This window comes from Bacidia gigantensis (genome assembly GCF_019456465.1).
Source record: "Bacidia gigantensis strain McMullin 20006 chromosome Unknown contig_132, whole genome shotgun sequence".
NCBI lineage: Eukaryota > Fungi > Ascomycota > Lecanoromycetes > Lecanorales > Ramalinaceae > Bacidia > Bacidia gigantensis.
Window position 1 is genome coordinate 603,207 of NW_025408592.1, and position 16,517 is coordinate 619,723.

Below are 16,517 nucleotides of genomic sequence, written 5' to 3' on the forward strand. Positions count from 1 at the left end.
GAGTTGAAGATGTACCGCGGGAAATATGCAGAGAAACGAATCGAGGGCGTTGAGGCGGCGAGCAGGGGGAGCTTCGGAAATACCCGCTGGCTTGTCAAGGTTGTTCTAGTTCTAGGTCCTTTGGCGGGATCACTGCGGAGCAAATCAAGGAATTCGAGTCCGCCCCAGCATTGAAGAAGGTAATAAATTTAAGCAATAATGGACAATACATAATACTTGCTTCACAAATCTTCAACGCTACTTGGTGGGCAGATGTACCTGGTGTGAGCGTGAAAATACTTGATACCTACAGCTCCATTCCCACCCCACTCCTGCTAGCCACGGCCCACTCGTGCTGCATGTGCATCGTTGGCCGGAGCCAAATCTAAAAGCAAGAATCGTTGCCAATTACAGCGGAGGTGCTCGGTCCCACCTGCCACCGTTTAACGACGAGAATTCGGAAGCTGCCCTACGGTGTAACGGTTATGCAGCTCAGCAGTCAAGAGCAGATCAATTACTGTATTCTGCGAGACAGTATAGCAGACCCTGTCATAGCAAGATCAATTGGGTTGGAAAATAAAAGCCGGAAAAAGGGCAGCAAGAAGAAACACTCTCCAGCTTTGGATAGTCCGACAGAATCGAATGATGATGCTGCAGACTTAGCAGACTTCATTGATGTACAATCATCTCGGCTCTCGCCTAGTATTTTGCTGAATCGTTGTCGTAGTATCTTGCCACCGAAGTGTTTGCTGCCCTTCCACTCGAACTCCGAGACATATCCTATGCCACTATCAACAATGATAGCATACTGGCCTCACAATATGATGTCCCGCTGCTCCCTGAAACGTTCGCCTACCTGATCACTGTCATTCCCTCCTCAGTGGTCGATTCGCTTGTAGCATACTCCTTTTTGCCATCCTCGGATGATATACCGAACTTTCTCCTCCCACTGCTAGAGGAATACATCAGCGGGGCTGTGAAAGCTCCACATCCAAACGATCCTGCTAAGCGAGCAACAGCTTGCGAGATCTGCGAGCGTGACTGGATACCCCTCACGTACCACCACTTGATCCCTCGTCAAGTGCAAGCAAAAGCCATCAAACGAGGCTGGCACGAAGAGTGGCGCTTGGAAAGCGTAGCATGGCTGTGTAGGGCATGTCATAGCTTCGTCCACAGACTAGCGACCAATGAGGAGTTGGCAAAGCAGTGGTGGAGCATCGAGAAGCTGATGGACCGGGAGGACATCCAAACTTGGGCAAAATGGGTTGGAAGGGTGAGATGGAAATCAAAATGAGCGTCGGAGCATTATTCAGCTAGTGGCTGAAGATTCCTTTATCATGGATTCAAATTGCATCTGGATTCACACTCGTGGGTATCTTTGACCATCATCCAACGCCCTACTAAATCAGCGACTTTCTTCAAAACCAGCATAAAGTCCAGAGCGCCGGTAACTGAGGCCATCTTTCCTGCCACTCCGCCAAGACATCTGGTACCTTGCCGTCGAAATCTCCACGGCTCTGGCCATCCAAAGCGGCTTCCAATTTGGCGGCTTCGTTGAGACTGTCCGCCAGGTCTAGAATTGCCCTGCCTCCCACCAGAGCTTCTTCGTGATTGTCTCGAATGTCCACATTTATGACGTGGACCGGCTTATTCAGTACACCCCCTCGAGCTAGTAGATCATCCACAACTGCGTCCCAACATCTCTCTTCACATGTAATGACTACGTCTACCACTCCTGCCTCTGTTCCTTGGGCCCCTTTGTCACCCTTCTCAAGGTGGGATAGCCTTGGCGCACCGATCGACCAATCCTGCCATCTCTCGGGGCCCCATTTCACACCTAGATTACGTTCAAGCATGTTCAACAGGCCATTCGCCCGGTAAAGTCTGGGATCTTTGGCAGAGAGCTCGTCGTACATGCTGCGATATGATGTAGTGTTGAAGGGATATACGTTGGGCTGGGTGATGGTAGGGCCTGGAAGGCGGACTAAGGAGCCTGTTCCAAAGGAGATGCAGGGATATGAGGCAGTGGCGAGACGCAGGTGGGCTTCCATTGAGCGGTTTTGGTTGCTGGCGCAGACGGTGCAAAATTTGAGTCTGCTTTCGAACTCGCTTTGTGGCACCACAGCTGGGATGCCGTTCGAGGCATCATTCCCTGCCAAATTGGATATTGGAGAAGGCAGAATTGGAGGTGGTGGAGGGGTAGGCGTAGCAGCAGCAGCTCGACGTGGGTCCGCAAGGTGAGCTCGACGTGGATCGGTTGCCATACTGCAAGAATTCTCCGACACCAGATGGTCCACAGCGATCTACGTCAACCATGAGTCAGCTCAAGCGTCCTTCAAGGAAATGATGCTTGTTAGAGCTTTGCTTAGTCGTCAGAGAGAAGTTTTAGCTTCCGTGAAATTGTTTGTCCTCATTTCGTGAGTCGATAGGACAGCTCCAATATGAAAACTCATCATTCTGAGCCAGATATGTGGCAGGGTGATTTCATACCCTGTAATTCACAGCTCCCTTGCCGAGAACATCATGACACGCTCGGGTGTCCTCCCGTCTTTCTATATACCATGTACCACGCCGAAGATGAATTCGTGTCGACGAAATTTGGAGGATTGGCGATTTCTTTGAAACGGGGCACAATCGGACTGGATTCTGAAACGGCCCTAGCCGATCATCTGGTGGTCGTACCTCAGGGCAGTTAGGGCCCAGCGTGAGGACGGCAAGTTTAGCTGACTCGGTGGAATGAAATCACCGGAACGTGGATGAAACTGGTAGAAAGGGGCTGAAGAAAAGATTGGAAAAAGAGTATTTAACTAATCGGATGCGTGTGGAGGCTGAAAGACGTCTTCTACCGGGCAAGACTGGCCGCCTCGACAAATCGCCCAATGTTCTAAAAATAAACAACGTTCTATCTCGTCCACAAAACTGCCTCTGCCTGCTTCTTCTCAAGCAGCACGAGTGCCAAATCTTTCCCTCCCATTCGAACCATCAGCGACCTATACCTCGCCCGCATAAAGGCCCACATATGAATGCGCTTCGCAACCCGCAGTCTGCGCCAAACTCCGCAAACCAATTGGCTGGGACCCATCTGCGCCGCACTTGAAGGCCTCGACGAGCGCTTGTCGGCCATTTGGCACAACAGTATCCACTGCAACTCCGGGAGGGCTACTGCACTGGCATCCTCTTCTCATTCTCGAGCAGCGAACCTTTCGCTTTCTCGTCCTTACAGCGGGTCTGTTTCTATTCAGCACCGAAGGTTGACCCTTCCATCTGGGGCGTTAATAAAGTCCGCACTTGCGTTGAACCGGTCATCAAGAGATTCCATCATTCGGAGCGGTATACATTAGCTTTGGGCCAGCACATGTTGGCAAGCAAATAATATAAAACTATTAAGGCAGCGGGGAACGAGGCTTCGAGGCAGATTCCACAGTCCGCACAAGAAAGACATATAAAAACCATGGCAGCCGTAGCGTCGCCTCCACACTCACCCTCTTCTCCTCATTCACCTTCACTTCACCAGGGACAGCCAGCAAGATCAAGTACTCACGCCTCTTCACTTGCGCCACTGAATCTGAACCAATCAATGAGAAGAACCCCTCTACAGCGACCGCCATCCTACGCCAAAAGTCGGATGTCGACCTATTCCGTCAACTCGAAGTTGTCAGAGCGAGGCTCACGGCCGATATCGCAGGCTTTTCCAATCTTTCATTCTAGTCTACCTTACTCTCTCGTCCGTGACTTCGCCTACCCAGTCGCCCACCCTTGTCACTATGGGCCACCACCCACACCGTCCGAGCCTGCATCTGGGAGTTCGACACCGGCGAGTGATCGGCATCGGAGACTGTCGGATCCTGCAGGTACTGCGTGGGATGGTGGTGGTGCATGGGGGGGAGGAGAGAGTTATTTTGCAGGGCCGCCATTACCGCAGATGGCGTATCGAGATGGACCTCCCTATAGCGAAGATGAAGACCTACATAGCCCTGTTGTCAAGAGTTCAAGGAGTCGAAAAAGCAAAGGCGGCAAGGAAGGTTCTGAACAGGCTGATCGCCACGAGCGGAGAAGCTTCCTAACCGGCATCAGTGAGGATAGCACTAAAACTTCCTACTATCGAGATGAAGATGAAAGCGCAGATGGTCCTGGAGGTGAATTGATTCCTGACCCTCCGGATGGTCCGCGGGAGTCTACGCTAGCACCAAATAGATATCGGCAACAAGTATCGCAGCCCCAGCAAGGCAGGCTCAACCAAGCTTTTGGATTTGGTGAAGTTGACGACTCAGAAGAGGACAGCTTAGGTATACCAGAACGTAATGATTCGCGGTACTCGCGGGACTACCAGTTCACGATCGCCTCTCCAGATGAGGAGATGCATGGCAAAGCCGTGGCCTTGTTCGATTTTGAACGAGAAAATGAGAACGAGCTACCTCTTGCCGAAGGACAGATTATCTGGGTCTCTTATCGTCACGGCCAGGGCTGGCTGGTGGGAGAAGATCCCAAGACGGGCGACGCCGGCCTCGTACCAGAGGAGTACGTCCGTTTGTTACGAGACATAGAAGGGGGCCTTGGTTCCCTCAGCATCGAGGGTGGTCCTGAGGAAAGCGAAGAAGGCTCGCCTGAGAATCGCTCTCCTACGAAGCCTGAACATATCCCAGTACACTCGCCACATAGTAGCGGCGGTGGTGGTCACAATGAAAAGAATGCTGCCGTTGTCAGCTCATTTTCTACATCCAGTAAAGATCTCGACCCTTATCCACATCATCTCTTGGGACAACAGACCGGCCAGATGCCACCGCAAGTAGCACACTACAGCAGCCAGTCAAATACGCCGACGGTGAGAAGTCCCTCGGGTGGTGGGCAAGGGGCAAAGAACTTCGACTTTGTCAAAGGGTCTTCCACAGAGTCGAGAAGCAAGTCCGAGGTGAAAACTGAAAAGCAGGAGCGATAACAAGGCTAGATTTGGCATAGGATAACATTCGTTCTTGAATATAATGGAAGATTAATGTCTAGACGTGACTAGCGGGGCGTTTCCCTATTTGGAGACGGGTTTACAGAAGGTACAGATTGGTTCAATGCAGCGACATTCATGTATATATTGAGAGAGATTCTTGAATGGGAGTCCACGAGACAGTCGTTTCTCTTTGATTTTCCTGCTGAGAAATTTCAGACAGGCAAACGACCAATCAGAAGCAATCGAGCTGGGGATGACTCAGCCTCCCTAATTATCGAAATTTTGCGTTCTCGTCGTGACCTAGAGCGAACTGACATCATGATTTCGGATTGAAGGCATTGTTGGCGTGATCGTACTTCCTGTATCTGCTTTCTGCTTGTCGAGCTTGCTGCCGTAAATAGCATCCTCTGTCCGAAGCCGTCGTCTCCCAGCCGCGATCCATTGCTCCCCACCAGAAAGGTGCGTCCCCATCGAGACCCGCCATTGCATCGATCATCCCTCAAATCCCATACAGCGAGTGGCCGCACACCGTCTTGGAGACAGCAGTGACACACGTCAGATCTCCAGCATTTGACGCACCGGCGGCTCTCAACGTATAATTTGTCAATTGTCAATTCGCCCCAGTCCCGCAATCAGACTTACCCCACATCGCTCCGTCATGCCCCACATCCAGACTGCAACTTTTCTGTCGACTGCCCCGCGTCTCATCTCCAGACCTCTCCTCACACATCACGCACTCCACAAGCAACTCCCATCTATCAGGAACTTCTCATCATCACGACCAGCCATGGCCATCAAAACATACTTTGATCTTGCGTGGGAAGGTCCAACGTTGGACTCCAAGGGCCAGCCCACCAGTGATGTTAAAAGTGAGCCTCCACTCTCAACCCATTTCCAAAACCATCGAGACAATCGGTCACATACAAGAACGAGCTGACTCTATGTCACATAGGTCAGACTGGCCGTATCAATTTTCTCCTATACGACGACATTGTCCCCAAGACAGCCGAGAACTTCCGTGCCCTCTGCACTGGAGAGAAGGGCTTCGGCTACTCAGGATCGAAGTTCCATCGTGTGATCCCGGACTTTATGTTGCAGGGTGGTGATTTCACACGTGGCAACGTAAGTATCGGTGCAGCCGCTTAATGTGAGCATTGGTAGCTAACGCTGCAATTTCAAGGGCACTGGAGGTAAATCCATTTACGGCGAGAAATTCAAGGACGAGAATTTCGCTAGGAAGCATGTTAAACCCGGTCTGCTATCAATGGCGAACGCGGGACCACACACGTGAGCATCGCTTCTCCTTTCCTTTTAAGACATATGCTGACAACCTCTTCCTTACCAGCAATGGTTCGCAGTTCTTCATCACTACTGTCGTCACCTCTTGGCTTGATGGCAAGCATGTTGTCTTCGGCGAAGTCGCAGACGCTGAGTCAATGCATGTCGTGAAGTCTATCGAGGCTACTGGCAGCAGTAGTGGTTCGATCAAGTTCAAGTCACCCCCAACCATCACCGGTTCCGGTGAAGCCTAATTGAAATTGGAGGCTAAAAGCATGGAGACTTCATGGAGTGGCGGCAGCGATCTTTCGGCCATACAACGGCCACCTGGCCTTTGTGAGGATCAGCCGAAGGTAAGTGGAAGATAGAAAAGCAGTCTCACCACTATCACAACTTGTCAACCATCTATTTTCGTTGTCACATGACCCATCATTCTGCGTCTCGAAAATTATTTTGCCTGCACTGCACTGCATCCTCCTCTCTTCCTCCGCTTTCAAGTCCCACTGCCAGCAGCAATTACGGCACCCCCTCGCTCCCTCACAACCTGATCCAATAAACCCCTCACCCTCCTACAACCTTCAATCCCCGTAGCCAACATCCCCTCCACGGCCTCCATCCTCACCCTCCGCTCCATGTTCAACACCACGACCTTATCCCCTTCCTCCCCTAAAGTCGCCACCGTCAGAAATGGTACTTCCATTTCCTCCATGCCATTCAAATCCAGCAAAGGATCCTGACTCTCCCCCTCCCTTCTCATGACCCCCGGCGCCAGCGGGCTCAGCCCACACGTGCACGCACATACATAGTCCCTCGTCGGTATCCCCGCATCAATCAGCGCGAGCGTGGTAGCATTGATACAAGGCGCCAGCACCGGCCCATCCACACTCAACACATGCAACGTCACATGGACAGTCGAATGCGGAAAAAGGTTCAAAAAGCACGCCGTCGCCATCGCAGAAGCGATCGTACTACCCATTTCCATGAGTCTTCTGTCACCCTTTCCCCTCTTCTTTCTGTCCGTCCCCGCGAACCCGGCTTGGTTGATTTCGACATGGATCTGGGCTTCATCACGCTCACGGCCTTCGCGGCGCTGCTGTCCGCCACCTCGCGGCTCGTTTGGACCGGTCACTATGCAGAGAATTTTGGTGTTACCCATTTCGAGGTAGGCGGAGCCATCTGCGGCGGATTGGGTGGATATTTGGGCGTGCAGGCGGCGGAGCTCGTTCCAGCGCCGGCCGTCAGGGCGGAGGAGGGTGAGAGGGTAGAGGGAGGTGTCAAGAGGCATCGTCAAGAGCTCTGGTCAGGATCTGGAATATGCGTAATGTTTGAGATCCACAGAAAAAGATTTGCTCGATCTTGGTGGATCGTTTCTACTCTAAGCTCTGGCATGGTGTAGAATGGACATTCTAAGACTGATTTTCCATCGCAGACCCTTGTACAATCCTTTCGCGAGTTGGGGTCTTTTCAGGGTACTCTCAGAGCGAACGAAACGTAAGTTGTTTCGCGCCAATGACCTGCCAATGTGAAAACGATGTCACAAGTGCGTAATTATCATATTCAGGCGGCCGGATGCGGACCCGCCGCGAAAAGCTGACTAATCCGAAATTTACCCGAGCCCCTTTTCCCTGGACCTAACTACAAATGCCCCTAGCCTTGGGCGTATATCAATTTGTGGTGGTGACATTGACATTAGCGAGTGCTTCAGCTCATGCTAGCCTAGAAAAGGAAGCAAAAAAATCCTCAACACCATCACTGCTAATTTTCCAGCCAAGCTATAAGTCGCTGCCGCGAGGCATCCTGATGATTGAGATATCTAGACATCAGACAATGTTTGCAAGGAAGATATAGGGGATTTGCATCGACAGCTAAATCAACAGAAAGCTACTATGACAGCCTAGGCTTTCATAGCGCTCCGTTTAATGTTCCACTGCAACTTCGACCAAGAGAAATAGAAACCTATTAGTCGTATGTCAGTATGGTCAGGATGAAACCCCTCACGAATGAGTGATTGATTTCCTCAGCAATATCTCTACCCGTGACAGATGGAAGAATTACCCCTCAGGGCTCGTGAACAAGGGCGAAAGGTGATCTAGAATCGTCAAAAAGGATTCGAATGGCCATTTTGCGTCTAGCTCACAATTAATCCTCGAAATGAGCGTCATGTGTATGCTGGAACCATGTGTCATTAACGAACTGACGACTTATATAATGTTGACGAGCCCCAAACCTTGTCTTTAAACTTCTTTGCTGCCTTTTTCCTTTCAACACTCATGCCCAGTGGAACCCCGGATCTATCCTTCTTTTTTGAAGTGGAATTACACAATGCTTCATCCAATCTCTTGACGCCCGACAAGACGTCAATGACGCGTCATAGATGAGGAACTTTCCATCAATCTGGAGGCAGCGAATCCATCTCCAGTCGTAGATTCTAGCTCCCACAGCGCAGGAAGGTCATTGAAAAGAGTCGAACAGTAAGGCCATGGGACGCATCAAGCCCACTCTAGCAAAAATGAGGCCAATGGTGCGACAATTGAGGCGCCACAGCAAGACAAGCACTCAGCTAACACATGAAAGATTATGAAGAAGTCGCCAGCAACGTTCTTTCGTATCAACCAGTTGCGCACGGGTTCTACTTCGTGCTCCGCAGTGGTGCGTTCATTCATGTAGTAAATTCGAAACCTTGTCGATAGATGTGAACCACCGATGCTTCAAGCATATACTAGCGCATTTTGGGTCCCTAAATACCTCACAATAATGCTAGCTAGTAATCAAAGGCCAAGGCTGCTTCTGTTCTCAAATCTATCAGACGTCACCGAATTCGGCGGTATTGCTACAACTCGTCCGATCCGATCTTCAGACTTCTCTCAGCAACCAGCTCAACTCTCTCGCTTGCTCTTCAGTCACAAGCTCTAAAAACTTTTCTGTCGACAAGAAGTCATGATCTGTGAACTCGAAGCCTGGCACCACCGTCTGTTATCGAGTAAATCAGCGGCTTTCTCATCTCAACTAGTAGCATTTCGGACACGCTTTCTGCGTAAGGGACATACTTCACTAATCAGCAATCCTCCACTGTCTCTATCGTCCACATCAGGCAATAAAAAACTGGCTTTCCATTTCTGGCCCTCAACGATCCACTGCAACCTTTCTCCATGGGCAAGATCTTGCCCAACGACAAATGTCTCGATTCTCCCTTTCCCTCCATCCTCTCCGTCTACGTTTGGAGGATGGATCATCACACACCGCCCGCGTCCTCGGTGAAGCGTGTGGACTGTCCTACCCTTGTTTCTGTGAAAACGGCCCTGCGGACTTCCAGGCGTGAGAAGATAGAAAATCGTCGTGCTTGAGTTACGCGTCGGGTCAGAGTCACTGTTGGGAGTGAAAGGGTTCGATACTCGCAGGGGATCACGATCGGTTTCTACGAAGAAGCCACCTTCAGGATGCACTTGGAGATGCAGGGTCTTGATGAGGGACTGAATGTCAGGCGCTTCAATAGTGTGGCTCTGTGGCGTGAACGAAGGATTGAATGCCGACTGGAGCGACGAACGAAGAGAGGGCATAATCGTGGACGGTGAAAGCTGATGATGAACATAAGTTGCGAACCTTCGGTACTAGAACCCGCTTTTATTGTCTATCATGCTGATTTTGAAGTACCATATCTGACGTGTCTTTGTCAGATATTTCATAACGCTAGTCTAACCAGAGGATTATCAGCCTCAAAGCTTTCCGGTAGCACGAAGCAAAATTGTGATAGCTCGGCCTTTGAAACGGGCATGAGGCTTCTCCTTTGTGCAGGCGCCTACGACTAGGATGCCGGTTCCTTCACTTCTTTACGGTCCTCGCCCTGTTCTGAAGTACACAGCGGTCTTTTGCACGGTTTATGAAGCTGTAGAGACGTCTTATAAAACGTCCGTCAACACAATGACGCGTCATTGGCAGCCTAAAGCTACGCAGCTGTCATCCTGCTCGCTTACCTTTCGGAAACATCCGTTACCCAAGGAATGTGTTGGGATTGACCAAGAAGACTTTTGTCTGAATAAGCTGACCGATTACCGACTTTCGTCTTTATAATGAGTGTGAGAAAGGGCAGAACATTCTCTCATGACAACGGCTTTTGCTAGCATGTGCACGATTGATGACAAAGGACGGTACCTTCTACGGACGAGACATCTCTTACAGCCTCGTGCAGACACCAATCACCATAGCATATTCAATTCAAGGATCTAGTATCAAGAAGCGATCCCTTTCACACCTTTCGAGCCAGGCTTTCGGTCAGAAGTCCGAGACTATTGTAAATATCTTCAGGAACTGAAAAAGCCGATTTACTCTCACAAGGCACTCTCAAAAAGCCAAATGAAGCGTTTCTCGTAGCTTTCAACCCTTCTTGAGGCTCAGTTCGAGGCCTTGAATATGTCAGCCTGCGCCCCGAGCTGCTGCAATGGGCTTTCAACCTCTGGAGCGGAAGTCGTGATAAGCGCTTCTGTGTAGAAGCGAGACACTTAAGACTATGAAACATGAAAGAAAAGTCGCGTACGGTCTGACACCAATGCACTGGTCCAGATGAGTTGGCTTCCCGTAATGACCATAGAGGTAGCAACTGGCAGTTCTTGAAATGAAATGTTTGAAGTGATAAAACATATAGAGACTGAGGCCTATCGATGCATCTCCTTCGTATGACTCTTTTCAGCAAGTAAGAGCTGGACAGCTGCCACTTACGTCTAAGGAGCTATGAAGTTTATACTGATGGCACTCAGAGCATTTTTGGTACTCACTGTTACTTTATACTTTACAGCTACCCTTCCGAGCTCTAAAGGCTATCAAGCAGCCTTTAAAGCCTCATATACTTTGCTGATGCCTTTGAAAAGTGACTTAATTTGCCATCAGCGCCGAACTATATTCGTGCAAAAGCTGCAGCCGCTTTCCCCATGCCAAGACATGAATGCAGTTTTGCAGTTCTGACGCGCTCCGCATTCCCCGCGTCCTGCATCAATTTCCTAAGCCAGCATGCGCAATGAACGACGATCTGGAAGACTTGTCCGAAACCGAAGACGAGGATTTGAATGAACGCATCATTCCCAAGCAGCATGTGGGTCACCGTACGGAGCTCCACGGTGGTGGCATCAACGATCAAGTAGGTCGCCATCAAGGCATTCGGAAGACGAATGGAGGCCAATCTAGAGGCAAGAGGGTCGACTGGTCCTCTTCGGAAGATAGTGAGGCAGCTTACAAGAGATTCAAGAATCGGAAATCAGTCAAGCGCAAGAAAGCTGCTGCAAGTACCAGGCAGGCAAAGGCAATCGAGAATGGAAATCGTCAAAGCCAAAAGAAAAAAGGGCGTCCATCTACGAAAGCGAAAGGAAAGTCGAAGGAACGGCAGTGGGATGATGACCTATCTGAGGATGACCAATTGATGGAATACACATTACCCGACTACGTCCAGAATCGCAGAAAGAAATTTGACTGTCGTTACGAAAAGCTCAAAGCCGCTGGGTTGAAGTTGCCGCCTACCTACGATGAAATCGATTTCTCTGATGATGAAAACTTAGAAGACCTGGAGGAAAAGCCGGATTTTTCGAAAGGAAAATCTTCTGCTCCCTACAAAGATATACAGCTACCAAAATCTCTTGGAATTATACCTGCTTCTATCGCTCAATGGCTAAGAGACTACCAAGTTGAAGGGACAGGTTTTCTTCACGCGCTCTTTGTCTACCAGACTGGTGGGATACTGGGTGACGACATGGGTCTAGGCAAGACTGTTCAAGTGATTGCATTCTTGACCGCAGCTTTCGGAAAAACAGGAGATGAACGAGATGCAAAACGAATGCGAAAAATGAGGAGAGCAGGAGCGCCATGGTATCCCAAACTGCTAGTAGTGTGTCCGGGGAGTCTGATAGAAAACTGGAAAAATGAATTCGATAGATGGGGCTGGTGGCACGTAGACACATATCACGGCTCTTCGAAAGACGAAGTCCTAGAGGCTGCAATAAAGGGTAGGCTGGAAGTCATGATAACGACGTACTCCACGTATCGCTTAAACAAGGACTCAATCAACATGGTTGAATGGGACACTATTATCGCAGATGAATGCCATCAGATCAAAGGTAGAAATTCAGAAATCACGCAGGCTATGAATGAAGTCAATGCTTTGTGTCGCATTGGACTCACAGGGACTGCCATACAGAATTCTTATGATGAACTTTGGGTTCTATTGAATTGGACAAACCCAGGCAAGTTCGGACCCATATCGACATGGAAGCAAAGTGTTAGCGAACCCCTGAAAATGGGCCAATCTCACGAAGCAACTATGTATCAATTGGCCAAAGCAAGGAAGACAGCTGAGAGGCTTGTTAAGAACTTACTGCCTCAATTTTTTCTTCGGCGAATGAAGACACTGATCGCGCACCAATTGCCAAAGAAGAGCGATCGAGTAGTCTTCTGCCCCTTGACAGATACGCAGGCCGATGCTTACGAAAATATGATCGATAGCGATGTAGTACGCTACATTAGAGAATCTGCTACTGACTGCTACTGTGGCTCAGGCAAAAAGACTGGCTGGTGTTGTCAACAGACTCTTCCAGACGGCGGAAAATGGCAATCCTACGTCTTCCCTGCTATTGCACATCTTCAGAAAGTTTCGAATCACCTTGCCATCTTAATACCTCAGTCAAATGACCCGAAAGATAAACAGGACAAAGATCTTGAAATGCTTCAGGTAGCTGTTCCTGATCAATGGCGCCGGCTGTACAAGACAAGAGATAGTATCATGAACTATGCAAACCCAGAGTTCTGCGGTAAATGGAAAATACTCAAAAAGCTCTTGACCTTTTGGTTCAACAGTGGCGACAAAGTCCTCGTCTTCTCACATTCAGTCCGCCTACTCAAGATGCTGCAGATGCTCTTCCAACACACAACGTACAATGTCAGTTATCTGGATGGCGCCATGAAATATGAAGACCGCGCGAAGACGGTAGACGATTTCAACAGTGATCCTGACCAATTTGTTTTCCTCATAAGCACGAAAGCCGGCGGCGTTGGCCTGAATATCACGTCAGCTAATAAAGTAGTCATTGTAGATCCAAATTGGAATCCCGCTTACGATCTGCAAGCCCAGGATCGTGCATATCGAATCGGTCAAGTGAGGGATGTCGAAGTGTTTCGCCTGATATCAGCCGGCACCATCGAAGAAATTGTGTACGCGAGGCAAATCTACAAACAGCAACAGGCCAATATTGGCTACACCGCTAGCCACGAGCGTCGTTATTTCAAAGGCGTACAAGAAAGTAAAGATCAGAAAGGCGAGATCTTTGGGCTTACAAATCTATTTACCTTTCAGGATGAGAAGGTTGTGCTTAGGGACATCGTCAACAAGACTAACGTAGCCGAATCACGGGCAGGAGTCACAATTGCGGGTGTCGATTTAGACCTTGATAGCCAGGTTACTGCCTCCGCTGATGATCCCTTCATTCCAGACCCGGGCGACACCGGAGAGGACAGCGCAATGTCTCAGCTGGCTGCCTCTATCATAGAAGAAGTCGAATCCATTGGCGACCCAAAACCAACGAAGAAACGCAAACACAATAGCACCAATGGTTCCGCCACAGGTCCGAACAAATTGCCCAAAAAATCAGACCCGATCTCCGCAATCTTAGCAGGCGCAGGCGTCGAGTACACGCATTTCAACAACGAAGTCGTCGGCTCCTCTAAAATCGAGGCAAATCTCTCTCGTCGCGCCCAGGAAGCGGGCGCTGACATCGCCTTCGGGGATCAGCATGTTTTTGCTCGCAACACCCAGGGCGAGTCCCCAAAGCGCCCCAACCGGAGTCCACTTCCCAATGGCCGGCATGATACCACGGATGAAAACGACGACGTGAGTTCCATCCACTGGCGCTACCACCCGCCGGAAGAGGTAAAGAAAAGGCAGCTCTGCGAGATGGCGCGTATCTTCGGTTTGAAAGACCCAGTGGAGTTTTCACTCTGTGTGGAAGGCTGGACACAGGCACAAAGAAGGAAATGTCTTGAGAAATACTACGCTCTTAGGAGGAAAGAGTTGGGGTTTGGGATCAAGAAGGGTGATGGTGCTGAGTTGTGGGGGACGGAGAGAGCTGTTGCGAAAGGGGAAAAGGAGATTGTAAAGGTCATAGATGATGAGGGTGGGGAGGAATTGGGCAAAAATGGCGATAGGACGGAGGCTGAGACGCCCGAGAGAGAGGTGTGGGAGCTTTGACATGGATGAGTGATGTTTGATGCATGGGAATCTGATTTTAGCGGAGGCGCTGATTGGGCATTAGAGATACCCCTGAGAATTGGTGGGTGCCTGGAAAATGGGATATAAATGTTGAATGTCGTGCTTGAATATTGTATGTCTTGCTTACATCGGCACATACAATCGTGAGAGACTCTGCCTTCTTGGCTGCTCGTATGTATATACATGTTTCTCATTTGCTTTGACCATACCTTCTCCAATCACAATATGATAAAGTCGTCAAAACGAGGGGCGGTGCACATTTCAATAAAGATTTAGCATCTGACTCTTCAATGCCTTAACATATACAACGAACGATCGATTGACCGAGACATTCATTACAATACCCAAGCTATAGACCAGACCAGACCTACGATACGCTCAAACGTTCCTCACTTCTACCTCTTGAAGAACCTCTTCTCCGCAAATCTCAACCCCCAATAACTGACCGCCGCAAAAGCGAACGCCAACTCAAACCCAACATCGCCTCCAAACATCGGAAGGCCAATCTTCCGCCCCACTGGCCCCTTCCACCATTTCTGCGCCATTCCCATTACAGCCCCGAAGACGCCGAAACAGAAAGCTAAGACAGCGGCTATGCCGGGCGGCAGTTCGTTGGGCGAGTTCCAGATCGTGAGATCGTATTTGCGTTTCTTGAAGATGAAGTGTTCGGAGAGAGCGATGCCTTCGTAGATGGCGAGCCAGTAGCCCTGGAAACGCAGGTATGTCAGTGGATTACTTTGTGAGGGGTGTCAAGGAAAGTAGACGTACGATCAACAACATGAAATTCTCCAACACTTCCTCGAATCTCGAATAGCCTGGGATAGCTATCGCGCAATAGATGACTGTCCCGATAAACGTGAAGATGAACCGTGGCACTTTCTGCGCATATCTCGTCATCAGCTGCAGCGAGAATGTCAAGCTGTAGATGTTCGGGCAATTGTTCGCGATGATGCTGAGGGCGAGGATGACAAGGCAGAATTCGCCGAAGCGGCCTAGGGGTGGGAAGAGCACTGCAGCGAGCAACCCGCCGATGCCGGCTTTCCCATATCCGGTGATATAGGGGTTGTCGTCTGGTCCGTTCATTGTCGCGGTCGCGACTGCAAGACCGAGCATCTCCGTGAAGAGTAGCGGGAAGATCAGACCGGCCCATGTCCAGAGGAAGACTTTCCTGCGAGACGTATTTACCGGTTGATAGACGGTGTAGTCGGCTGCGTAAGAGGTCCATCCCGTGGCGAAACCGAAGACTGAGGCAGCAAAGCTGAGAACAGAGCCTGCCTCTGGACCGCCTTTGTGCAGCGTCAGGTTCTTGAACTTGCCGGAGTGGGCGAATTCACCGAGCACGATCAGGAAGATGATGAAAGAGGGTATCCAGGACCAGAACTCGTATTTATGGACGATTTTGTAGCCGAAGAGGGTGATGAAGAAGGTGCAGGCGGCAATTATGATGATCCCTGCCCAACCAGGCACGTCGGGGTTGACTGCGTTGAAAAGCTGGGCACCGACAATCACGTTGACGGAGGACCAGCCAACGCAGGCTAGGACGTTAAAGATGGCAATGACCTTGACGCCATAGTAACCGAAAAAGTATCTCGAGAGCACCATCTGCCGTAGACCGAAGCGAGGGCCGAAGGTGCTGAAGAAACAAACGGGGGTAATGCCGAGGAGATTGATGAAGAGTATGGTGAGGAGAGCATCGACGAAGCCGAGCTCGAAGACGGGAATAGCGAGGGCGCCAATTGCGAAGGAGGAGACAACCATGTTTGCTGAACACCACTGTCATTGTTCAATGTCAGTGCAACTTCGTAGGTGGTCGAGGCAGGGAAAGACGTACGACAGTGCCCACTTGCACGAGGTTCGTGTCCGTCCGCTCATCCTCAGGCACTCGTTCTATACCTCTCGGCTCCACGCCGAACTTTGTGACGAAACGCTGTGTCTTTGCGAACAAGGAGTCTCCCTGAACGAAGACCTCCCCAGGGACGGCGGTAGCTTCGTCCGTGTAGGTGGGGAGACCGCCCTTCTCAGTGTCTGTGCCTGTCGGCGAGGACGACTTTATGTCGTAATCCATTTTACCCATTGTCG

The 16,517-nt window shown here is 50.1% G+C and overlaps 7 protein-coding genes across 7 annotated transcripts; 4 read left to right on the forward strand and 3 right to left on the reverse strand.

Annotated features, from left to right (window-relative positions):
- Positions 1–464: 464 nt before the first annotated feature.
- KY384_001458 (uncharacterized protein) lies at positions 465–1,273 on the forward strand (the record flags this gene model as incomplete). The annotated part of the gene is made up of 2 exons (XM_044809988.1): positions 465–656; positions 707–1,273. The coding sequence occupies 2 exons, from the start codon at positions 465–467 to the stop codon at positions 1,271–1,273; spliced, it is 759 nt and encodes a 252-aa protein (XP_044673000.1).
- A 124-nt stretch (positions 1,274–1,397) lies between these two features.
- SSU72 (RNA polymerase II subunit A C-terminal domain phosphatase) lies at positions 1,398–2,243 on the reverse strand (the record flags this gene model as incomplete). The annotated part of the gene is made up of 1 exon (XM_044809989.1): positions 1,398–2,243. The coding sequence occupies one exon, from the start codon at positions 2,241–2,243 to the stop codon at positions 1,398–1,400; it is 846 nt and encodes a 281-aa protein (XP_044673001.1).
- A 1,313-nt stretch (positions 2,244–3,556) lies between these two features.
- KY384_001460 (uncharacterized protein) lies at positions 3,557–4,915 on the forward strand (the record flags this gene model as incomplete). Its single annotated transcript, XM_044809990.1, has 1 exon — positions 3,557–4,915. The coding sequence occupies one exon, from the start codon at positions 3,557–3,559 to the stop codon at positions 4,913–4,915; it is 1,359 nt and encodes a 452-aa protein (XP_044673002.1).
- A 790-nt stretch (positions 4,916–5,705) lies between these two features.
- On the forward strand, positions 5,706–6,450 carry CSR1 (phosphatidylinositol transfer protein csr1; the record flags this gene model as incomplete). Its single annotated transcript, XM_044809991.1, has 4 exons — positions 5,706–5,787; positions 5,871–6,040; positions 6,099–6,205; positions 6,264–6,450. The coding sequence occupies 4 exons, from the start codon at positions 5,706–5,708 to the stop codon at positions 6,448–6,450; spliced, it is 546 nt and encodes a 181-aa protein (XP_044673003.1).
- Positions 6,451–6,689: 239 nt separating this feature from the next.
- Positions 6,690–7,481, reverse strand: KY384_001462 (uncharacterized protein; the record flags this gene model as incomplete). The annotated part of the gene is made up of 1 exon (XM_044809992.1): positions 6,690–7,481. The coding sequence occupies one exon, from the start codon at positions 7,479–7,481 to the stop codon at positions 6,690–6,692; it is 792 nt and encodes a 263-aa protein (XP_044673004.1).
- Positions 7,482–11,204: 3,723 nt separating this feature from the next.
- KY384_001463 (uncharacterized protein) lies at positions 11,205–14,417 on the forward strand (the record flags this gene model as incomplete). The annotated part of the gene is made up of 1 exon (XM_044809993.1): positions 11,205–14,417. The coding sequence occupies one exon, from the start codon at positions 11,205–11,207 to the stop codon at positions 14,415–14,417; it is 3,213 nt and encodes a 1,070-aa protein (XP_044673005.1).
- Positions 14,418–14,833: 416 nt separating this feature from the next.
- Positions 14,834–16,512, reverse strand: KY384_001464 (uncharacterized protein; the record flags this gene model as incomplete). The annotated part of the gene is made up of 3 exons (XM_044809994.1): positions 14,834–15,145; positions 15,207–16,211; positions 16,270–16,512. The coding sequence occupies 3 exons, from the start codon at positions 16,510–16,512 to the stop codon at positions 14,834–14,836; spliced, it is 1,560 nt and encodes a 519-aa protein (XP_044673006.1).
- Positions 16,513–16,517: the final 5 nt, after the last annotated feature.